Genomic DNA, 26,013 nt, shown 5'->3' with positions numbered 1-26,013 from the left:
CAAGTACTTGTATGCCAAATTTCATTAGAATCGGTTCACATATTTGGGCGTTAAAACCAATTTATGGCAACCCAGCATCCCCTTACAGCTGCCATCTTGATGACGTCATTACGGATGACTGAGGTCCTTAAAAATTGGGGTCTGAGTGGTTTTAAATTCTTCGGCTCATATATTATCACAACCCCAAGTTATATGCTCCCCGCCAGAACTGAAATATTTTCCTGCTACTCATCCCCACTATTAAGGAAATAAGTGAAAAATCCAATCAAGCAAATGGTAATTCTCTTAGTCTGCAGACCAGGTGCGGCGGGAAGTTGAGTTTGAGCCTAGTTGGCACCTACAAGCCAGGGAGTGGCGTGGAGGATAGGTGAGGCACCTGTTGATGATATTGACTTGCCACTTTCCTAGGCAACCTGCCACAACACAACACATTACACTAGAGGATGTTCCTACTACACCCCACCCCCACACCTACAACTGTGCATTTATATGTGAGGTAAGTGACTCTATCTACAAGAATTATTATTATCAGGGTTCAAGCAGAATTGACATGGTTTAAGGGTTTATTATCTCATCTAAATATACCACCTTTTATACAACATTTTTATATTAACTGAAACAAGCAGTAATCTACCTACTGATTTCCTGTAGCTCAGTTTTAATTTCATTAGACTAGACCACTAGACCATTGTACCTCCAGGGGTTATTTTTTTCATTTTTCGAAATATTGATTTATTTTAAAATGCGATTTACCCATAATACCCAATAAAATAACGGAAAATAGAATTTTCTCAAAAACTGCTCAAATGATTTAACTGGAAAAAGTATGTGTCAATTTGCTTTATATTTTTTAATAATAATGTACTAAAACCATGATTACCATTGCTGAAAATATTAATGCACAAGGTAATTTTTTTTTCTTGGATCTTATCTTCTTGTAAAATTGCATGTTTTTGCATTATAACAATATTTTAGTTAAGTACAAGTGAAGTAACCAGTAATCATTGATCATTTATAAAAAAATAATGAGGCTTGGTTTATCAAACTCTAAAAAATCGATATTTAAACTTAAATGCTGCTGCTAGTCAAATATTATTTTTTTAATTACTATATTGAGCGAAGCGAGGAAAGCTCTTATACAACACTCCTGCTTTTGTTTTACAAGTACAGTACTCCTGAACGGTTGAAGTAATCTTCATGAAATTTAGCACAGTCATAGTGACCAATCATGGGAAGGTATAAATCTGAAATGGTACAAATCAGACCACAAAGCTTTTCGCTAGATGAATTTAAACTTTTAGAAATTTAACATGGGCCTTATGGGTTAATTGGTCGCCATGACATTATTTGCAAGATAACAATAAAAGGTAAACAACAGTTGCAACATGTTAGACAACGAATCATCTAAAATAGCACATTACAATTTACAAATACCGAACAGAGAAAAAGGGAAGAACAATCGGATTAATATCATTGGGCATAATTTACAATTAAATTAATAAACCAATAACTAGGGTCGCAGGAATTAGGCTGATGCACCATTGACTTTAAATACTCCATATAGGTAGCCATTCCATTTATGTAAACCAAATATAGACCTGCCATTGGGTTTGGCTACTGCAAGTAGACTTTCCATTTACGTGAATAGACTATCAGACTTTGAATAGGTACTACTGTAATAGGAATTACATTAATGTGAACCAAAGATACCATTGAGTTTGGATACTGCAACTGCAAGTAAACATTACATTAACGTGAACCAGAGGTACCACTGACTTTGGATACTGCGAGTTATATAATTAAGCTTATTGCAGGATTCTGGATTAATAAAGTAGTTCCTCTCAATGATGCAAGCAGACAACAGCATTGTACACTTACTGTTATTGTGTACTAATGTATGAATAGTAAGTGCCAAAGTGATATTTTGATAAATCTCACAAAACAAAATTATGGACATTGTTGAACTTTTAAGTGACAACATAGCAATGAGAATAACACATCTGTCGATATTTATTTAATGTACCTAAAACATGTAACGGTAATCAGTTTGTAAATTGGTGCACTGACAGTGATTCACTTATTGAAGACAATAAATGATACAAAAGAATCATAATTTGAGATTGTCAATGTTGACAATGGTCAGTGGTCCGGTGGCCTGTTGATCGATTGACACAACATGACATCTATTTACTTATTCAAGATTAGCTTCCTGGCCCTATATTCAGACTACCAGACTTTCAAATAGCATTTAACTACCTAAATGCTCACCCGTTTTGTAATTTTTAGCTGCTTTCCATCTCTTTATTTAATACGTGAAGGCAATTTCTTGTAAACACTAATCCATTTAAAATCGACGGATTCAACTGATGTGTGAATACGAAATGCTTCTTATATAGACTTTTAAGTAAAAAGTACTCAGACTTTGCCCAACTGCCACTTTGGCCTTCAAAGTTGAAGTACATTCCGTATGGAGAAAGCTTTTGTTTACTTATACAGACAGATTATTATTAATCGCATACGGTATAACCTACTAAAAGCAGCTGTTAACGTTAAAACACATGATAACGTAGAGTTTTTATATGTTGTTGGCTGTGTAAATAAATAAATAAAAATGCCTTTATTTATCAAGCGTTTCTCAGAACAACTACTGCTTCTCAGAACAACTTTAATCAATAACAATATTAAACTAACAACAAATAAATGATGTGAATGAGAAAACCTAATGAGGTAAGATAGAATGACGACATCATCAGCCTTATATACAATTAGCTGTTTTTGTGAACGAAACCCCCTTATTTCTTGATTAATTTTAACATTTATACAGTATAAAGAATTTTCCTCAGTTTTGTAGTATTATATATAATAAGGTTTCTCCACAGTAATACAGTACTATACAGTAAGTTTCTCCAAAAGGCACGAGTAGCCCTTAATGTTTGCTTTTGAGCATAAGATCGTAAGATCGACATGAGGAATCTTTAAACTACCACTGCTTTTAATAGTAAAACATATCAAACAGAAGAAGAGATGTTAAAAAGTTGAATAGAAATAGACTATTCATTGGAGACAAGGAATACACCGCGAACACATAAATATCTGAAATGCAAAATTAATATTTATGAAACTATACGATGAAACTACTAGAGAATGAGACACTACAAAGTTTGGGTTTGACAAAGGTACTTGAGGTAAAACCTTAAGCCCAAGCTTCCAAAATAGTGGGAGAAGTTCTAAGTAAAGATCCTAGAGATTCAACAACAAAAAATCTCTATGGTTTTACCATTACGGTTTTACTGACGGGAACAGGGACAAAAGGTGGTATAACTTACCGCTTGTTGATATAGAGAGTTTTCAAGTGGTGAAAGAGTAGACCCGACAGTTGCAATGGTCGCAGTAAGTTACTTAAAACATTTTTGATATTACAGTATATAATATGATTCTGTTAATGAGTGAAAATTTAAAAACGTACGTTTTCAGGAAAAGCACTTTTAAAATTTTTTGTTCCGTTTTTTGAAACTTTTTTTATTTTTTTTTATTTCATTGACATTTGAAGTTTTATTAAATGTCCATGGTAACGCAATATCTTTGGTGATTTTTTATTAATAGAGCATCTTTGATGGAAAAACACGAAATTTTGTCACGACCATCACGGACATAAAACTGAATAAACTATGTTTTGCTATAAATTAATTTACTTTTATGACCATTATACAATAAACAGCTCACTAAGCTTTTGGTATATTTGGTCTTTCTAGAAAAAAATAAAAAAAAATAAAAAAATTGAAAAAAGCCAATAAAATCTTTAAGTTTGTATAACTCCGAAAAAAACTAACCTGAGACCCGAAAAATCTTTATGTTTTTATAGAGGTGTGCTTCTTTTGTGTATAAAACATTTAAATATGATGATATTTTAATTTTTTAAATTTTTATGATAGAAATCATCAACGTGATGGTCAGGGACAAGCGGTACGGTCGTGAATTGTCTGGAATAATCTAAATCTTTCTAAACAATCTCTCAGTTATACTGTTAGTTATAATAAAAATATGTGTTTCAATTGAACTAAACTGTTCAATTTACAATGATATTTAAGTTATTGTCACGACCAAACACAGTATAATCCATAAGGCTGGATTGGTCGTGAAAAAACCCGCGATGGTCGTGAAACTTTTGTCGTGACATTACGTATTATTTGGCTCTGCTCTGGCGGTAGCCTTGCACCTCATGTTCGAGGATACAAAGTGGACTTCTAGGTTAATGTAGCAATTGAAATATCATATCAACAAAAATTAAAACCAAGTCTACTTCATCAAATGACTACGTACGGTCATGGACACACCAGAATTACAAAAAACACAAACTTGCCTTTATTAACCTTCTAACTACTTCTTTCAACACAAAACAACCGGCACAACAAACTTGACGTACACCTCGAACTAGTATCTAAAACGATCTGACGCAATCGACGCCAGGCTTGCCACTGTCGTGCTCCAAAGTTGCAAATTTTTTCCAAATGGTCGTGACGCCAAATCGAGGGACAGACTTATTTTGTCATGGTAGACAGTTTGCAATGACAATAAAACTATAATATGCTCCTTTTTTGTAAGTTTAATAACTATTGATGACATAAAAATATGGCTTTATATATTTCGGCATGAATAATTAGTCTAAAAACAGCGTGAAAGTTGGAAAATGTACCCTAGGGACACGTCATGGTCGTGAATTTCGAGACTTTAAAAATACGAAAAAAATACCTAGAACCTATTTAAAACCAAATAAATGTGTATAACATGTTGCCCCCGTCCCAAAAAATATTAAAACACATAATAATAAACTACAAATCCAGTATCTACAAAGTAAAAGGCCAGGGACATGAAAACGTACGTTTTTAAATTTTCACTCTAATCTGTTTAGGCATCAAGTAGTTGAATTGTTTTTTTTTAGAGTTGGAGAGGATACTGGTATTTAAATATATATTAGTTAATTACCGTTAGATTATTAATGTTATTATAATAGACTATTATATGATTAATTAATCTTCCCCCTTAAATTGCTGCAAATAAGTTAAAGAATATTAATATAAAAAAATATTTGCAATATTATAATTATGTTGTAAAAGCTAGATCCAGAGAATGAAAGTCGTGTAAACTCAACTATGGACCATCGTTGGTCCAACAAAAGTATCTTTTGTTGGTTCAACGGAGTGAAAAACGGTTGGACAACGGTTGGCTTGATGTATGTAACCCAGCAATGCATATTAATGTATTTAATTAACAATGAATTATTTATTTAGTTGCATTATTTATTTATTTATTAAATAAATAAATAAATAAATGAACCAATGTTGGTCCACAGTTAATATTGGTTGGCCTAACTACGAGATGCACGGTTGGACAACGGTTGGTTGGTTGTGGAAGCTCCAACCAACCATCGACCAACTGTCCCACAATTGGCCAACGTTGGCCCAACCATCTGTGCTACATGGGTTGTAACTGTTCAAAGATTCAAAATTGCAAATTCTTACCTAATCTTTGAACGGCTACCATGTTGAGTGGGATATCCGTTTGAGTTCCGAGTGGGGCATTGTATTTGACTAACAAAGACCTTTGATTTGGTGTGCGTATCAACCTCTTACATTTAAGATTTTCTTCTGACTCCTAGCGGTCCGTCCCCTGAAGTGGTAGCGTATCACTGAATAAAAGTTAAATGATTTTCTTTTTGCTCGTATCCACGCCAGTGAAATTTTTGTAATGAAGTAAACAAAAAAATGCATTACAAACCCTGTTATGGATTGTTTGAGAATTTAATTAGTTACGTAATTTAATTAGTGGACTGTATTGTATTATGACGTTTGAATAAATTGAGCAGTAAAATGACACATCTGAAACTTGAAAGAAAATAATTAATGAAGTCTTATCTAATAGTAAAATTGAAGTATCACTCACGACCGATCCTTTCTTCTCTGTACGAAGCGTGGTCGGCGGCCTGGAGTGTGGAGTGTAGAATTCTCAGGGGCCCCTTGGTCCAGCGAAGATCATCCTGCCGTAGTGGGGTTGTGGATAACGTCGTTCACGGACACAAAGAGAATCCCGGAGGCGAGACACGATAATTATTTGAATTCAAAACCGATCACGGTATTAAGAAAGTTCAAGGCACTAACTGGTGCGTGATAAGCGGTAGCGGGCGGGAATGTAGATTGACATTGACATGAAGAAGAGATAAGAGGAAAAAGGAGTAGGTAATGCTACGTCACTGGCAGGATTGCCAACTAGGAAAAGAGGAATGACAAAAATGAGTCTGTTTTTATGTATGTACTAGTGTATACATGTTGCTCGAATTCGAGCAATTGAAAAGTAATACAGGATTTGCAAACCAATAACAATCATACTTAGCTATCAACATTTCAACAAAAACACACCTACCTGCCCTGTAGCAGCAAACATAAGTACTCATATTAAAATTAACTTAATGTTATTTAAGTAGGAAAAATGACCATTTTAAGGGAATAATTACCGGTAATCTTTGTATTAATTAAGCCAGGTAAATGGAAATTCGCTTAGTCTGAAGGTTTGCTGCGGATACATAATAACAGCAAAGATTGAAGAATCTGAATTAGGTATTACTTATATCCATGAATTTATCTAACAATTATTTCCTGTAAAATATTACTACAGCAGTTCAAAAATATCGAAACAATCTCGATCAACAAATAATGTTGAAAGAATTCCATACTAATGACATTAACATATAGTTTGACAGTTCCATTTAATCAATGTTAAATGTTTACATTCGGGCATAGACAAAAATTATTCGGGTGAGTGACATATTTGATTAATGTTTATGATCCCTACCGTTCCTGTTCTAATAATCATGCAGTATTTAATATGTTTGAACCAGCTGTGTGGAATTGTGAAATCAAAATTAATTTGACAGTTAGTCCTGCTTGTTTACATGTTTTAATTTTGTGGGTTTGTTCTTTGTTACCATGGATACCATCAATAAATATTTCGATCTTAATTTCTCACAACAGCTGGAGTTCCATAACAAATTTTGTTTCCCATGTTAATCTTATGGATAAATATGAAACTTTTAAAGGCCCAAGGGCCTCACTCTCTAATTATTTCCTTAAAAATAAAGTTTCCTGCACAACTTCACGTTACGCTCTTTCCAATGACACCAAAAACATGTCAATTGGTTCAGTAGTTTCGGAGGAGTAATTGTCACAAAAATCCTGCTTGCGTATTAAATAAGTATAGATGCCAAAATGGGCTGAACTTTAATTAAACTTGATTTTGTCCTTTTTATTTATTATTTACACAACAAACCCATTAAATGTTTTGTAGATGTGCCAGGAATCAAACCCGTCTCTCCCGCACCGAAGTCCAAGACGCTAAACCTCTAGGTTATCAACACACCCAAATGTTTTAAATGGTGAAAATGCCCAGTAACTTTGTGCCAAGTTTTGTAGCGCTTTCTGTATTATTTTTCAAAATATTCAACTGTTCCGCTACTTTTTTCTACCTGTATCATAGATACTTCATCTATGCCTGTATATATAAATTTCAGTTGCATTACTATTACAGTGATACAACCAGGCTTATAAGTGGGTTTTTTTAGGGTTCAGTTTTAACCAATGACTAAAGCCGGGTTTTCTTAGACGCGGAAGAGGAGGGCGGAGAGCGGAAAAGCGATTAACACATGGTATTCCACTCCGCTTCTAGGAAAACATTAACATTAAATTACCTAAGACAAGAGGAGTCCGCTCTCCGCATTTCTCTCTCCGCGCTCCGCATCCGCGTCTAGGAAAACCCAGTTTCGTCACAAACGTCTCATTTACCAAGCTCGTTATCTTAAAAGTCTCTGGAAGTGTTACCAGTAAACTGCTGACCTGTGTTTCAGATGGAGAGGACCTCACTCCTATATCACCACAACGGCACTCCTCAGGTAGTCAACATAGAGTCCTCTTCTCCAGTGGCTGAGGCTGTTATCATCATCATCTGCTACCTGTTTGGTGTGGGATACAACCTTATCATCATCATCACAATTCTCCACACACACAGTCTCAGGACTTGCTCCTTCTACATCATGTTGTTACAAGTGTGCATCTCGTGCTTGCTAGACTGTCTAACCACAGAAAGCATCGCTTTCTCATTCCTCCTCAGTGAAGCTCCTTCATGTAGCTTTTCCGCAATTGTCTTCCACTTGTTCCTCTTAGTTCATTCCTCCAGTATTGGCCTTGTAGTGCTAGATAGGACTTTATCACTAAAGATACAACCATTGCCTGGCAAGGCTGCTCTTGGGGGCATTCTTGTGTCATCAGTATTCAGCTTTGTTTTTGTTTCTCCTTCATTATGGATGGCTGAAGTTCACTATTTTCCAAACAGGTACCAACTTATTACAGTCAATTTTTGTCAAAACAAACTTATAAACCAATTAATTAGTGTTTACCCAAGTTCAGCTCCTCAATTGTTGGAATAGTTTTGTGGGTGGAAATATCCATTTTAGGTCTCCCTGAAACTAAAAAAGTGGTTTTTGAATTGATTTGTATGTGTGTTGATGTGTACTACCAATGAGTACAAACTTTATAAGAAGCAAAAGACTTATGGGGAATAATTGTCAGACTGGATTTTCCGCCGAAATGAGCTTTGTGCAGCCGCCACTAGGTAAGCGCTAGCATTTTACCTCTCTCTGTCTACGCCAATCATCTGTCTCACTTAAACAGCTGTGGGGTCCCGATAGCAGCACCTTTCCTACCGAGCGGAAGCCACAGGAACTTGCCAAAATTCAAAAATCTCAGGTTGAATTGTTAACATGGGCATTTTGTTTCTTATAAGGTTTATTCATTGGTACTACCATATCGAGTAACCAATACAATTCTTATCCCATTGTAAATTTTGAAGCTCGTTTTTCATGTCTAGTTTAATGTCCAGTGACACTATGATCGTTAGTGTCAACAAAATTTAGTTTCTATTATTTTTAGGGTTAATTTAATGATTTGTGCTTTACTGTTTGGTTATATAACTTGGGAAGGAGTTATTGTTTATGATTAGATTGTTTATTTGGTTAAACGAGGTTTTTAATGACTGAAATAACAAGAAACATATTGTAAACAAAACTCGACCTCTACAGTGCACCAGAGACCGAACTAACAATAAATGGCTTCAGCTGATCCATAAGGATGAGGGGGTATGTTCAAGGCCCCACTAGAAACACAGGCCATGCAGCAGCGTGGGCAGCGCAACACTACGTCACAGTTATTCTTGTGGGGCCTTGGTATGTTTTATTTTGGTACTTTAGAGCTTCAAACTCCGCTTGTGGTCCAATTTTGACGAAATTTGATATGAGTGAACTATTTTATGGCATCTCAGGTGGGTTTAAATTTTTTTTTTTTTAATTTTATTTTTTACTTTCTGAAACTAGTATAATTATGGATAAAGTATTATTTTGTCCAAACTTTTGAGTTTGAGTTTTTGGTGTATCCGTTTTGGGCCCCCCTGAACCCAAAAAAGTTGTTTTCGAAGTGATGTCTGTGATGTGTGTCCATGTGTGTAAGTGCACAGCTACAGATCACACCTGTGGTCCGATTTTGATAAATTTTTTATGTATGTACAAATCCATGGTATCTCTGGGTTTTTTCATTTTTGGAAATTTTGATAATTTTCTTATAAAATAACAAAAAAAACTATTAAAAAAATGGCTAGACTAGTTTTGATAAAAATTGTGTACGTTATAGTAATTTTAACTCTAAACAAAATGACAATTGCTGTTAAAATTACGATTAAAAAGTTTTTGCAAGTTTTGTTATTTTTCTCATAAAAGTCATAGTTACTCCCATCATCGCTGAAAGATAAGAGTTGTTAGCAAGATAATGTGAAAAAGTATGATGTCAAATTCAAATTGCTGTACTGTTTATTATGTTCAAGTTTGCTGTGATTTCTAATTTATCTTACTGTACTTAAAGCAATCTATAATGCAAATAGGTAAAAAACTAAATGACATCTATGACAAAGTAGCAGTGGTAATTTATAATGGCAGTTACAGTAGTTATAAGAGTTTATTTAATTGTATTTAGTTTTTTTCTTTTTTCAGAAACGCATGCAGTGCTGTCAAAACTAACATGTGGTTTTCAATGCTGTCCCTCATAGGGTTCATACTACTATGGGGACTGATGGTGATATGTGTAGTAGAACTTGTGTCTCATCTCAAGAAACATCTCAACCAAAGAAACCAGCTAGACATTCTCTCAGTCTTCCCATCGTCTAGCAATGAAATTTTGAATAACGTATCTACAGTAGTATACTGCACCAAGGACAAAACGACATGCATGGTTTTGTTTCTTTACAGTGTTTTACTACTGCCATTGACAATTTCATTCAGCACAACACTACTTTTGACACCAATGTTTGAACCTAATCCTTGGATCGATCCGAGATCTCAAAGTAATAAAACTCGTTCAGCAATGACCAATTCATTGGAGCCACTATTTGTTTATTCTCGTTATATGTACAACGCTTTGGTACCTATAATAGTGCTTTCCTCTGACAGAGAAGTTAGGATCCAAAGTAATCAGATTTTTTGTTCTAAAAGAAATGTAATCTCAAGCTTTGATCAAGGCATTATCAGTAATCAAACGATGGCTCAGGAGACACAGTCGGAACCAGTATCTTTGTGTAGCTTGAAAACACCTGTTTTGTTTGCAACCTCAAGAGGTATTCATTTGAGAAGTCAATATGTTCAAAACAGATTGAGGGAAAGTGTGAGTGATTCAAAGTCTAGAGTAAGGCTGGTCAGAACATTCTGTGACGTGACAATCAACTCTACCGTGGGCGTGGAGGAGAGAGAGGCAGGCAGCTCCTGCTACAATGAGAGCCGTCCAAGAGACAGGAGATGTGTCAGATTCTCCTCGCAGGTGGACGCCATCTCTGCACCTGACAGTATATTGTCTGGCTACACCAGAACACTCACAACACCACTATATGTAAAAGGACACGACCAGTGTACAGACCCGGGGAACACATACACCAAAATGTAATCAGGATATTGTTCATAAACTCATGTATTGTCGAAATTGTACCCTTTTATACTGCGAGTTTTAGTAAAAAGTTGAACTTACCTACCATGTAGTTTTCATATAGTTGTTACATTCTCTCCAGATCACTTTTTAGGATGGTCTTATTCAAAAAGTAAAAATGCATCATCATGAAAACTACCATGGACTATTGATACTAGTACTATTACTATACCTATCCTCATATTAAAGTTGTCCTGTATTAAAGTTGCTATAGTTAATGAATCAATATAGTTGAAGTTAAGCACTGACTGTGTCAGAGTGTGCTGATGATGTTAATTTACTAATTTCTGTCAAATATGTTAACTTTTCAAACAAGTCAAAACTAGCAGAAAATAGAATTTGAGACACTGTAGTATACTCTTCTACTAAAATAGCCTAATCTGGATGGGGCGTTGACTTCAGTATCTAAAAGTTTAATGGATAAAAACTATTAAAACTCACAGGCTTGGAAATATATAATTTTGTATGAAACCTAAAGTTTGGCATAGCTTCTGGTACCGTATTGAAAATGTACTCTAATTGGAGTTGTTTTCCAAGTTTATAGTAGAGGTTGGTATCTTATGAATTCAGAGATACTATGGTTACCGCTAGAACTAATGAAGAACTAACAATTGTTATATAGATGTAAGCATCTTTCTTCATCAGAAAACTGTGCCCGCTGGAAATTCCTTAGGTGTCATGTTGGCGTAACAACGTTTAATGCCTTTAACTTTTTTATTTTTGTAGAACTATAAAACAACAACATTGGAGAACTATCGAGAACTAACAATTAGATGTTAGCTTTTTTCACCAGAAAATGGTGCCCGCTATAAACCGGAAGCATGAAGTTAGCGTACCCGTTTATTATTGGCTTCATGAGGTTAGCCTCCGAATCACTTTAGTTAATCAATAGATGGTTTAAATACCGCAACTGTCAGGTGATCCTTGGAGTACTTATAACCCCCTGAGGGCTGAAACTGCAGTAATGTAATACTACTCCAAGGATCACCTGACAATTAAAAATAAGGTATTCAAGCCATTTGTTATACTAGCAACAGTGCCCAACCACAACGGTCTCTAGTAAAATAATGGTTATGAAATCCATACACCACTTTACTCACTAATATAAATGGTACAGTTTAAGCACATAACATTAGAATCACACACTTAACAATTAACACACTTTAAATACAAATGCAAATTGTTAACAACAACATTTAATCAAGGATAAATTAATTAGATAACAATAAGCTGTTGAATTATTAACACATGTTTCGTATGATTAGATTGTGCATACTGGTAAACCAATTATTACCATCTATAAAAATAATTGGTTTTTCTTTTCTGAGTTGGGTTAGCTCTTCTATCCGAGCAATTTTCATAATTTAACCTAATTAGCCTTAATTTAGCCTTAAACTAAAGGTATGGACATACCACAGATTTGCCATCAAGCATCGGCATTCATTTGACGTATATTTCGAGTTATGCACAAACTGCCTCACTGTACATTTCTTACGGGAGTTAAATTTTTTTTTTTTTTAGTTCATTGTTTCACAGGCGGACGATGGTTTACAGGAGGGCTCTTATACCCACCCGATTTTTATAATTTTGGTCTTAAAATAAAGATATGCAAGCACATATTTGTCATCAAGCATCATCATTAATTTATCTAATGTATTACTCGACGAAAGAATTTTTTTCACTTCAATTAAAGATGTATTCCAGCAGTTCTAAAATACATTATACATTTATTTGGTCTAAAAACCTTAAGTGAAATACCAGCTTTCATTTGAGCTATTGATTATTAAGATCAGACTACCTAAAGCACACTGCTGAATCACGAATCAACAATAATTACAATCGTTTTTAGTAGGTACCTATCTGCAATCAATGATATGTAACTAAATTTTTATTTAAGTTATTTTACATGTCTTGGTCTTAAAATACTTCAAAGGCTTTCACTTGAAATATTGATAGTTTAAATCAGTTAAGTTCAAGATACTGTATCGCTCAATCAGAAAATGAAAATTTGATTATATCTTGGATATGGAATTTAGTTTTAGATATATTTACTTAATTCTAATTACGATATTCTATTTGTTTTGACCTAACAACCTTCATTGAAATACCAGCTTCCATTTCATTAAAGCACGCAGCTAAATCACGACCAACACAAATTATTGTTCAAAAAATGGAGTATTTATAATCGATTTATAGCCAAACGATCTTGCTTGCAACCTCAACAGTACTTTCATAATTATTTGAAAATCTTCACAAATTAGGCTATCCAATGACATATTAATTAATAAACTAGATTTAATTGTACAAAGCTTAACAACATCTTTAATTCAGTATTTTCTCTATACATTTGGAGGTTGCTTAACGTTTTTGCAAATCACTTTGAAATGGTGAGGAAATCGACCAAAGTGGAAGGTGATATTCTGAAAGAGAATTAAATTTTCTATAAATTACTATAATCTATTTCTTGAAAATACTCGATATAGACAGCCCAAAGTTAGCTACAAATATAAAATTTGAAATATAAACTTGGAAAAAAGGAGTTTTAAATGTATTATTTTTTTATTTTTATTTTTTTCACCTCAAATATTTAATAAAATCAAACTTTCATAATTATTAGCAAATCTGCACAAATTAGGCTTTCCAACGACCCATTAATTAACAAAGTCGGTCCGGTAGAAGCCTAGATTTAGTTGTACAAAGTTTAACAAAAATATATATAATTCAGTATTTTCTCACCACTATAAATTTGGAAATCACTTAGATTATTGCCAATATCTTGTAAATGGAGGGGAAATCGGCCAAAGTGAATGGGATATTCTGAAATAGAATAAAATTTACTACAAACAACTACTATGCATTTCTTGAAAATACTTAATAAAGGTAGCCAAAAGCTGGCTACAAATAGAAACTTGAAAAGCAGTTATTAATGTATTTTTGTAATTTTTACTTTTTCACCACAAATATTTAATAAAATCACAATTTTATAATTATTTGCAAATCTACATGAGTTATGCTTTCTAATGACCCAATAATTAACAAAATCGGTATAGTAGAAGTCTAGATTTAGTTGTACAAAGTTTAACAAAAATATCCCAAACTCAATATTTTCTCATTACTGTACTATAAATTCGGAGGTTGCTTAGCAATGCAAATAACTTTTAAATGGTGAGGAAATCGACCAAAGTGGAAGGTGATATTCTGAAAGAGAATAAAATTTCCTACAAATTGATGCCATGCACTTCTTGTAAATATTAAAAAATACTAGCGTCTAGACTGCCAGTGCAAGTCCGAGGATCGGACTCAGATCAGGATCGTGGATCAGATCAGTGGATCACCCCCCACCACCGCACCATGTCGTACGCTTCCGAATCATACCGGCGCATCAGCATAGCTTATCTAACTGTTCGTGGAAAATTGTTATCTGTATCACTGTCGCTGTCAAAACGTATAATTTGTAGATTAAATTTGAATTAAATATAATTAAACTATCATAACCTAACCAAACTAACCAAACTTGCTGATAATGATAAACTCGAATGAAGGTTTACTAATCGAAAAATAGCTCTGTTCTAAAAATAAAATGATAAATGTCTCAAATTCATATTTACAATCTTTTAATTATAAAATTAATCTGTCATAACCTAACCAAACCAACCAAACTTGCTGATATGAAAAAAATTGTTGACAAAAAGTTAGTGCTCCCGGTGGGATTCGAACCCGATACCTCCAGATTATCAGCCCGACACGCTATCCACATCACCACGAAGGCTCATGACTTAGTTCCGTATCGTTGCAGTAATGGTTGACGTCACGCCATCGGCACTGAGCGGTGGTGGGGGGTTTTTCGATCTGATCCACGATCCTACCGAGTACCGATCCTAGGAGTTGCACTGGCAGTCTAGATGCTTATTTAAAAAATGGCAGCTAAAAGTCGCACCCAAATAAAAAGTGTGAAAAACACCGTTTTCAATGTATTTCTTATGGAAAACATGTTTCTTTTTCATTTTCCCCATAAATCATAACAAAAACAAACTTTCATAATCATTTGCAAATCTACACGACCTAAGATTTCCAACTACCCATTATTAATTAATAAAATCGGTCCAGTAGAACTCCAGATTTAGTTGTACTGTACAAAGATTTTTAAAACTGAATTATGGAATAGATTATCAGCTATATTTTTTTATATTTTTTTTAGAACTAACGAAAATATTAGGGAACTATCGAGATAACGAAGAACTAACGCTTGGTATGAACAAAAGTAAAATACGCAAACCACCAAAAACAAAACAAAAATACCAATGAAAACACACAAAAATAAAATAAATAAAAAATGAAAATACCAATAAAGTAGGGCCTATTGTTTTTGTGTGCTATAAAAACACCAAAAAACAAACAAAATAAATAAAAAATTTAAATACTAATAAAGTATTATAACTAACAGTATGCTAACTTCGAAGCAGATAACAATGGGTATGCAAACTACGCGGGCCTTTTGTATCTATGGGACACAGTGACCGAAAGGGTTGAGGTTGGTAGATAGGTCATGGACACCCTGTATTGTTGAGATATTTTATTGATAATGTTGAAATAACGAAAACTATGCAGTGTTCAATGCTGCAATACTGTAATTTTGATACACCCACATCTATAAACTGTCAAACGCTTGATTCGTTTTACCGGTTTTACCACGAAGTCGGTAATGCAGTATTGTGTTGTGGTTTGGACAATTACCTCCAGGAGCGCTATATGTCACGTAGCGGCCGGCTAGTGCTGCTGTTATGGTGAGTACTTGGCGAACTACTTCAATCAATCTATAAAACAACCATTACCTACAACATTATTACATTTTATTTTATTCTAGTTTTAGTGTTAATAACGTTGTTGAAACAAAAATGTCTTAAAACCAGCATGAGTAAAATGGCTATTTTACTTTTTTTTTTCTTAAATCTTACTCTCCTAATCCAATGTTCACTCCATAATAATGTTTTTCTCATTATCTAAGAAGCATTTTAATGTCTATTATCTTATTCTAACACTATACTATTTTTATTGGTTATTTATTTCTCTTTTACATAAACTGCATCTCGCATAGTGATACATGACGCATTTTTGTACTATAACTGCATTATCTACTTAATGTACGGTATCTGGAAACAATTAGAAAGAACTTTTACAACAGTACTTTCTATAATTGGAAAGTAGGAAAATATTCCTAAAACTTATGATTTGACGTAGCATTACGAATATCGCAATAAATAGGAAGATGTATAAAAAATATAGTTTTTGGTAACCGACAATAGTTTGCTGAGATCAAAAAGTTACCAGTGCCGTGACCAGGATTCGAACCTGGGTTATTGCGGCCACAACGCAATGTCCTAACCACTAGACGATCACGGCTATGCTGGCTTGACGAAATGGGAACGGGTGTAGGGTCTTGGCCCATTTAGAGTAGTCGCAGTTACTAACCGTCCCTAAACACTTGTGAATTGTGAATAAAAATACATATGTTAAATACCACCCTAAAGCAATTGTGTGAAATGGTGAGGTATGTAATATTTAAATACTTTAAACGAGTGTATAATTAGCTTTAAATTTTACCTTTAGGGCTATGGTTCAAAGATCTATAAAGCTGCTGTGTTATTTTGGTCATCAGATTCAGATGTCAACCTAGATGTAGCACAAAAACGACTATATTATTTTCTGTTTATATTTCGTTGTTGTCACCAGCATGGCAACCCATAAGACCCATGTTAACTTAGTTTTTTTTTTTTTATTCGCAAGTTGTGCTTTTTTTTAGTCTATTTTAATTTATAAATGGATCCTGGACATCTGCAGGAAAAGAGCTTTCCAACAGTATGCGAGAGCTTTCCAACAGTATGCGTAGATTTTCCCTGCTATGCACACGAGCTGAGAAAAAAGGTTTTAAAGAAACATGCTTGCCTATTAATATATAGATTATAATAGGCTTGTTAGATCTATACAGGGGTGACAAAAAAGTCTGGAAACGGCTTGATATCTTTTTAACTAAATTCGTTAGAAAAGTGAAAACATGAAAACGCTTGGAAAAAGTAGTTTTTATACATGTAAGTTGATGTGAAAGGTTTATTTATACGTTATTCCTTGGGGTCCATTTTTATTTCATCCTTTTTTCCGTAATCAATTTGAGACACCTCTCGTTGGACACCCTGTATTTTATATTCTTATATATATACTAGCTGTACCCGCGGGCTTTGCCCCGTTTAACTTCATAAGTATTCGCATGGCTCATTCACGTCCTGGTTGAAGTTCGTTCGCTACGCTCACTCACCTTTAGGTTGGAGCTCGTTCGCTGCGCTCACTTGCCTTCAGGTTAGCTCGTTCGCTACGCTAACTCGCCTCCAGGTTGAAGTTCGTTCGCTACGCTCACTCACCTTTTGGTTGGAAATTAGCTATTGTCATAAATAAAAAAATAATAATAGTGCTGCACCCTGTTGGCAATCCTTGTAACTTTTATGCTATTGAACATCATAGAACAGAACCAACTTGTTTAATTGAAACAGCTGTTAAGATTCATTAATTCCTTTTAAATATGAAAAATCATAAGGTTAACATGCGGAACTACAGAGCCACTGGGGCGGAGCCCGAAATGATTTTTGAGATAAGAATATGCTTTAATGTTAATCGGGAATGTAAGCTATCATCATGCCAAATTTCAGCCCAATCCGTCCAGTAGTTTAGCCTATGCGTGATTGAGCAACAAACACACACACAAACTCACAAACTTTCAGATTTATAATATTAGTAAGATAAGATAAGATTGAGTGAATCTGTTATATGACTGCCACCATAGAAGACGTACATTTTTCCCTTGTTGTATTTAATTCTATATTGTAACATTTTTTTGCATGATTAATGCTATAAAGTAATTTGCATGTGCTGTTTTGCAGCATTAGAAAATAAAATAAAACAAATAAACATAGATTACCACCTGTTAATCACACTCTAAATTCTTTGTAGATTTTACATACTGTATTGTTAGGAGGTTAAATAGTTTATTAAAATAAATAATATAAAACCAATATCAATATTTTTATTTACAAATTTACGAATCATTAGACAAACAAGTTAAAGGTTAAATTAAAACTATACATAATACTTTCACCTTTTTCAATTAATGTGTATTCTTATCAGAAAATTGTATCTTACAAAAAATAAATATAAACTCAATATGTATTGGACTACATGATTTTGTTATATCCGAGTCAGTATTCATTTCACATACTTTTTGATTTAAGATGGAACCACATTTTCACTCGGGCAGCTTTTCTTTTACTACATTAATAGAACCTTAATAACAAGACTCTCATGGGGATTGTAAAATAAGACCTGTTATCAAGGTTGACTTCTTATCGAGGTTTTAGGTTTGTAATTAGGGGTAAAATAATTTTAAGAGGATTTGAAAATGACACTTGTCATCAAGAGCGACTTGTTATTGAGGGTCTTCTTATCAAGGTTCCACTGTAAATAGTTTGTTCCCTTTATAATTTTTTCTACTGTAAAAATGTGTGAATATTTAATAAAACCCTCAGCCAGGAAACTACTCCTATGCGCTGATGTTAAATTGCATGCCATTCAGCATGAAAAAATTACTTAAGTCTTACACTAATAGCTGTTCATCTGATTTCACGAAACATCTTAAAATAAATTAATTTTCTTCTACAAATTAAATTCATTTGACATGGGTTTCATGATTATTTTAAGTATCAATACAAAACTCATTAACCAACTTAACTCTTCAACAGATTACCTACTTGTACTATTGTTAGGCTAATCGGGAAGCGAGCTGTTCTAGTGGTATGGCGCGGGGCTTCGGAGCCCAAGGTCCTGCCAATCGCCAATGGATTTTATCCATGTGATAATGCCGCAACCATCTAGAACTAAGAACTATAGCCTGAAGTAATGTGTACAACAGTTCCAGGCTAGAACCTCATTACCTAACTTAGATTATTAAACAAATTGTTTCTTGTTATCCAAGTTACACTAGCCCAATAATTATTCAATGATATGTATACATACAACTCTTATAATTTTAGTATATAAAGTGTGTATCAGTACTGATCAATAGGCTTAGCCCATTCGTGTGGGATGCGTCCGTACTGAATGTCCAGGATGGTTCGTAAACATCGTTGGAAAAAAGGATCCTTTTGCTCAGCCGTGGGGAGGTGAATGGTGTTGTTCTGGTATTGAATGAGTCCTACAGGGCAAACTACACATGCTGTGCCTGCACCAAATACTTCTAACAGCTGAAACATCATCATAATAGGCTACATGTTCAATCAGAAAAAGAATAGTTACATTATTGTTATTTTAATCCAATGAAGGTATGTTTGGATTTTTAAAGGCTACCATTTAAAGATATATATAAATTCTACAATTCCCCCTTTATTTGAGTACCATTGAAATCTAGAGTAGTGCAGTAAATAACTCAATTTTATTGCAAGCCTATGTCGATAGTCCAAACCTTGGGTAGTCAAATTAATTGAAATAATCTTTTTTGATCTGATACTGGCAGTAACTTTACCATGATAATGGAATGCCTGCAACTTTAAAGTGTATCTATTATCAAAGCTATAGCAATGTTAATTTTTAAAATGGTAATTCTTGACTTTATACTTCAGCATTACATGGGAGACCACAGGGGGCGTATCCCAAATAAATACAATCGAACCTCTATAAGACGAATTTCAAGGTGTATGGGGAACATTCGTATAAACGAGGTATTCTTAAAGAGGTTCGGTTTATCGTTTAATACTGCCGTTATTCGTCTGATAGAAGTTTCTACGCACTCTGAGACAATGACTGACAACGGAATAGGGATGGGCGGGGGTCTCATGTTGAGACAAAAGCTTCTTTTTGTTTTGAGAACTATGTACTACAGAGGTTAATATAATGATAAATTAGTCTTTCAGAGGTCGAATTCGTCTTGTACAGGTTTTGCGCAAATAATATTCCGTGTATATAAAATTGTATATGAGTACCATTTGGTAAATAAATTAAACGGTTCCATTTGTATGTCAATGTATTGTAAAATAATATCATTGTTGGTAATGGTTACAAACTCCATGCATTAATGGTGTAACTTTATTGTTTTAATATGTTTATTTCTCAAAAAAACTGCTTGAGATACAACAAATGGTTAAATTTAGGTACACTATGTTGGTTCCAACTAAAAAATTAAGGATTATTAAGGATAATTATTAAGGAAAATAATAAAAGGTTACTCTGAGTAAACATGAAAAAGTAAGTAAGAGAGGATTTTTAAAATTTTCTATCAGAGAAAAACTTTCAGTGGGAAAAGTATAGATGATTAGATGTTCCTCAATTTTTGTTTCAAACATTTTTTTCATATAGTTTGTCATCGCTGGGGATCAGGAGCATGCCCGCGGCCGGGAGCGCGCCCGAGTTCTCGTGCAAACCTCGCACTGTCAAGACGGTGATTTTGAAAATATACATGGGAATAAAAATGTGGATTTTAAATGTTAATGTAGTTATACAATGGTATTGCTCATTTGTATGGGCCTGTATAGGCCGAGAGCCGGGTATTTAAAAAAGTGGTCAAAAAAGAGCCATAAGAATAACATGGGGAAAACGTGCCGAAAGTGGGGTCATATTCTTATATTGCCCCTACTCGTAAGTATAATTATCATTATAAAAGCTAGTCAGCATACTTGTTGAGAGTTGTGCCAGTTGATCAGTTCACTCATGGTGATGACTCGTTCCTCCACCCTTACATCCCCCCACTCTCTAGCCAGGTCCAGGACACTCTGCCTCGTGATACCTGGGAGTATCAGACCATTCAGCTCTGGAGTGACCAGGACCTTCTCTGTAACAAACATGAGGTGCACTCTTCAGTTATTATTGCTGAGACGTATTCTTGCGATTGTTTATCAATTATCTCCAGTTCAGTTCAAACATGGTCTGCTAACAACCCTGCGACGCGCCGTACTTATTCAGTATTATGATAGCACTATCTAATTGTTTGAGTATTTGTACTATTTTTATGTTCGTGTTATCTAGGTTTTAAATGTGTTTTTGGATATTTGCAAGCTTTGATAATGTTGTTTTTGCATAGAAATGTGTAAGCCAAAACCTATTTTTGTCTTAACAAAATAGTCCAGGGGTCTTATCATTCATTTGTAATTGTGTCTAATATAGTTATACTGCCCATACAATATTTTTAGCTGTGCCTCTATGGTTTGGTTAAATAATCGTAGTTTACTCAACAAAGATCACTACTTATAGCTTCTGAGGGAGGTAATGTTTTTTTTTCTTTTTATTATAACCTCTCATTCCCTCTGATATTGATGCAAAGACTCATTGTACCAACCACTCATTGTACCACTCATTGACAATTAAATTGGTCTCAACAGCTGATAAGTTGACGTTCGAAGCATTACAATTTTACTCATTTCTTCTCAATCCTTGAACCTCATTAATCCGTTACCAGTGCTGTAAAGAAAAAAATACGACCCAATACTACAGTACATAATTTACTCCATTTCAAGCAGGATATGATTCTTTCAGCTCAAGATATATACTACTGTATTATGAAAATAATTGAGCTAGTTCATTAAAATTATTTTTACCTCCATTATCAGCTAGATGAAGAATAAAAAGATTCATCAAGCCAACTTCTGTGATCTGATGATCCTCCCCATACAGCCAGAGAACTTGATTGTATCCTTTGGATTCAGCCATTTTCTAAACAGTAATCCATTATTTAAATATAGCTTATATTCATGATAGTGCACAATATTATAGCTGAGACACTGATAAATTTAACTTTCTATTGCTTACGTCTAACACCATTGAGTATACCTTTGTAAAGAGAGTTTTTTCAAACCAATTATTTCAGGTTTAACGTAATTATATTTTTTAGTTTTAGGGGGATACACATGGCTTGGTTTTCCAAATCTGTTTTCATTGGCTAGTTTTCAGATTCATATTTACTTCAATCATCATTTTTTTTTCATCAGTTGATTAAGAGTGTAGAAATAATGTCAGAATATTACGCATAAAAAAGGACTGTATTTGCAATTTAATAAAGAAAAGACAAAAGTAAAAAACAATAACTGGAATTAATGAGGAAAACATATGGCAATAAATAAATACAAAGAACATAAAACACTAGGGGAAACCCGTCGAAATCGATGGTTACTTTCAAGGCTTACGTTAACTGCGATAAATTGGGTGAAATACAGTATACATATTTTGAGCATTTAGCATAGTTTAAAGAGTAATAAGTGTAAAAACAATAATAATATTAATTGCGTTAGTTGCCAAATTTGTTGATCATTCAATGAATAAAATATTCCCCATACCGTACGTCATAGGAGTTATTATTAGTAGGCTATGTTATATGGTAGGCTATCTCTTCCTTTAGAAGAACCTTTAAATAGTATTAAAATCGTATTGGTGGATCTTTTGTAGTTAAACACTTCCGTGATTTCATCAGTGTAATATGATTTTATTTGAAAAGAAAATATTTTTGGGAAGACATATTCTAACTTCAAAGGGAGGTATATCCGTTACAGTGTAAGATTGATTTTTCCTTCGTCACGTCGCGTCAGTTCATATCGTACTTCTGTGCCAATGAATGAGTGAACCCTCTAGCATAGTTTTGGGAAATTGATTGTGGGGTTACTGTTAAAGCTGGGATTCCTTGACATGGGGGATGTCAGTTAGTTGTCTCAGCCTTATCAATAACATAACGTTGTCAATATAATCTCTCTACGGAATGTTAGGTGTAGTGGAATACTTGAAGTGAAGGGGTGGCTTTTATTCTTGAACTGTTAGGGGCCTCCTAGTTCATATGGTCTTGCAGCTTCATGGCAACAAATAATGCAAATGACATAGCAATGGGACATTTCCAAAAAGCAAAGATACTGTAAATTGGCTGTTACGTATGTATTGACGTTTACATATTGTTAATCAACGATTTTATTAGACACAATAAGAGCAGATATTTCTACATAAATATTTGATATGTGTATTTAATATGATAAAATGTAGTCAAAAAAAGGTGAAAAAGGCAGACACCAACCCGTACAATAGATATAAGATAGTTCAATAAGAAATAATTTAAGAATTGCTGTGATAAAAGGATTTTCCACTGATTTCGTAATGGAACGTTATATTGCAAAACATGACATGATAAAGAAGAAATTCAATTTTAAAATCAGAAAATAACATTGCAAATACTTATCTATATATATAATTCCGTAAGTCAAATTTTTGTAAAGAAATTGTGAGTGACTGGATGGCCGTAGAAGGATGGGAGGGGTCTTATTTTAAAGGCCTTGACGTAAATTTTGAGGGAAAACTATTCATTTTTCTTATTTTTTTACCATAAATTCGCAACAGAATAAAACTTTTCCCATTAAAACAACATGGGGTTTAATTTGTTTACATCTTTTGAAATTAAAACAGCTGTGCCACAGATTTGAAAACAGTGATCAATACACGCATTTGGTTTACTTTTAGCCAGTCAACTATGAAATGTATACTATAATAAAACTGAAATATTGAAGATTAGTCGGAAAAACGTCTGCATTCTTTGTTTATATTTAAATCATATACTCAAGTTTCATTTTTTCATGCTTTTACGTTATTGTCGTGTTAAAGGAATAAACGAGATAGAATAAATATTCTGTATAAATAATCAAAGAGTCGAAATTAAATCTAACTTCTGAAGTGAAAGGCAAAACTCACACCACAGTTAAACATAGATACTTTATTAGCCAAGATCCCAAAAGTAAGTCTCCAAGCTCAAAACAACAATACAATAAAAACAAACATCAAATATGCAACATATGATAACAATTATAAAAATACCAAACAGCACATCTTCTCTTTTCTCTTTTTTTTTAGTTTATTTATAAAAATCTGAATCACTGTATCTAAGAGGTGGTTTTACACTTCTTTTAGGTCTGTCATTTTCATTGCTATTGTAATTATGTCCAGCATCAGTTTCAGTTCCTTGGTCTTCTTGGTATTGGTGTTCAAATCTATTTTCACCATTTTCAATAGGCCTATGCACAGCTATTATATGTCTCCTGTTCCTTCTGATCTTCCCTGCCTGTGTATTTATCAGGTAGGACCGAGGATGGTTTGATTTATTCTCAACATGTCCATAACGTTTTAAATCTGGAATCCAAACTTTGTCATTTTGATCAAGCTGTGAGAGATCTCTTACACCTTTCCTTACATCGTAGTTTCTCTTATTTCTTTCCTTGATTGAAAAATCCTTCTCTTTAAACTTTTGCAATCTTTCCCTTGTTACCTGTCTGAAGTTATTTATTGACGGTAATGTTGATCGGAGCTTCCGTGAATAAAGTAACTCTGCAGGTGAAAGACCAGACTCTAAGGGTGTATTTCTATATTCTAACAATCCAAGATTTGGATCACTACATTTTGTTAGAATCCGCTTCGCTATGTCAACTGCTTTTTCTGCTTCTCCGTTTGATTGTGGATACCTTGGGCTTGATGTCACTATACGGAAACCATATTCTTCAGCAAAATTTTTAAAATCCTGAGAAGTAAACTGCGGACCTCCATCAGCTCTTACCACATATGGTACTCCATGTCGAGCAAATATATTTTTCAATCTAGCAACCACAGCTCCGGTAGTCAATGCATCCACATAAACCAGTTCAAGAAATCTAGAATAGTAGTCTTGCACAACTAAATACCATTTTGCATTACATTTCAAAAGGTCAATACCTAAAGACTCCCAGGGATTTTTTGGTAGTTCAGTCAACAGTAAAGGTTCTGATTTGTTACTTCTTTGCTCCAAGCAAACTGGACAATTTGTTACAAGTGTAGCAATATCTGTTGAGCAGCCAGGCCACCACACCGATTCACACACTCGCCTTCGACATTTGACAATTCCCATGTGACCTTCATGTATTTTACTCAGTATATCCTTTCTCAACGATTTTGGAATAAACAGTCTTGTGCCTAAAAGGAGGAATCCTTTACTGATGTTTAGATCAGTCCTGTACTTCCAATACACCGAATTTTTATTCCAATTGTTATTCACAATCCAGGATTTAATTCTTCCGCATTCCTCATCAGTATCCTGAGCTTCTTTGATTTCCTTGAGCCTTTTGTCAGAACAAGGAATAGCATCCAAAATACTCTGAACAAACAAATCTTGTTCCAATATGTCTTCATGTTCGTCATTTGACTTAATGGGGTTCCTAGACAAAACATCTGGTACATAAAATTCCTTTCCTTTCACATATGTTACTTTATATCTAAAACAAGCCATTCTCATTCTTAACCGCTGAAGTCTTGCCGATAAACTAGCGATTTGTTTACTTCCAAGCACCTGAACTAAAGGTTTATGGTCAGTCATAAGTTCAAACTCGGTTCCTAAAACATACTGTGAAAATCTCTCACATGCCCAAGTCAGTGCCAGTGCCTCCTTTTCTATCTGAGCATAACGCATCTCTGTCGGTGATAAAGATCTCGATGCATAGGTGATTGGTTTCCACTTTCCATCCACAAATTGTTCAATCACCCCTCCTAGGCCAAATGACGAGGCATCAGCTGCAACTCTGGTTTTACGATTTTTGTTGTAAGACACCAGAACTGGATTTGAAGAAATTAGGGATTTAATTTTATCCCAAGCACTCTTTTGAACGTCAGACCAAACCCACTGATAACCTTTCTTAAGTAAAATTCGCAATGGAGCTGTAACTTCAGCCAAGTTAGGGATAAACTTCATCAAATAATTAACCATGCCAAGAAATTGCCGAAGTTCGTTAACATTATTTGGGGTTTGCATTTTCATAATGGCCTCCACTTTCTCAGGATCAGGCTTTATCAATCCATTTTCAATCAAATGTCCTAGAAATTTAACTCTGTTCACATTAATGTTACATTTATCTTTATTAAGTGT

At 34.2% G+C, this 26,013-nt stretch overlaps 1 protein-coding gene and 1 non-coding gene across 2 annotated transcripts in view; both read right to left on the bottom strand.

Annotated features, from left to right (window-relative positions):
- Positions 1 to 16,394: 16,394 nt before the first annotated feature.
- On the bottom strand, positions 16,395 to 16,466 carry Trnah-gug (transfer RNA histidin (anticodon GUG)). The gene has a single exon. It is a non-coding gene; the product is annotated as a tRNA-His (tRNA).
- Positions 16,467 to 18,136: 1,670 nt separating this feature from the next.
- Positions 18,137 to 26,013, bottom strand: part of LOC128987312 (branched-chain-amino-acid aminotransferase, cytosolic-like) — a 33,924-nt gene continuing 26,047 nt past the window's right edge. The window contains exons 5-7 of the mRNA XM_054408087.1: positions 21,695 to 21,809; positions 20,777 to 20,931; positions 18,137 to 19,351 (exon numbers count right to left, since the gene is read on the bottom strand). Of these exons, the coding sequence (XP_054264062.1) occupies positions 19,157 to 19,351; positions 20,777 to 20,931; positions 21,695 to 21,809 (465 nt within the window). The 3' untranslated portion in view covers positions 18,137 to 19,156. The remainder of the gene's footprint in view (positions 19,352 to 20,776; positions 20,932 to 21,694; positions 21,810 to 26,013) is intronic.

The sequence above is a fragment of the Macrosteles quadrilineatus genome, unplaced genomic scaffold (assembly GCF_028750875.1).
Source record: "Macrosteles quadrilineatus isolate MER2022 unplaced genomic scaffold, UCM_ALF_1.0 Scaffold_2__2_contigs__length_208266976, whole genome shotgun sequence".
Classification (NCBI taxonomy): Eukaryota; Metazoa; Arthropoda; class Insecta; order Hemiptera; family Cicadellidae; genus Macrosteles; species Macrosteles quadrilineatus.
The sequence above is the reverse complement of the archived record's forward strand: the minus strand, read 5'-3'. Positions and strand labels throughout refer to the sequence as shown.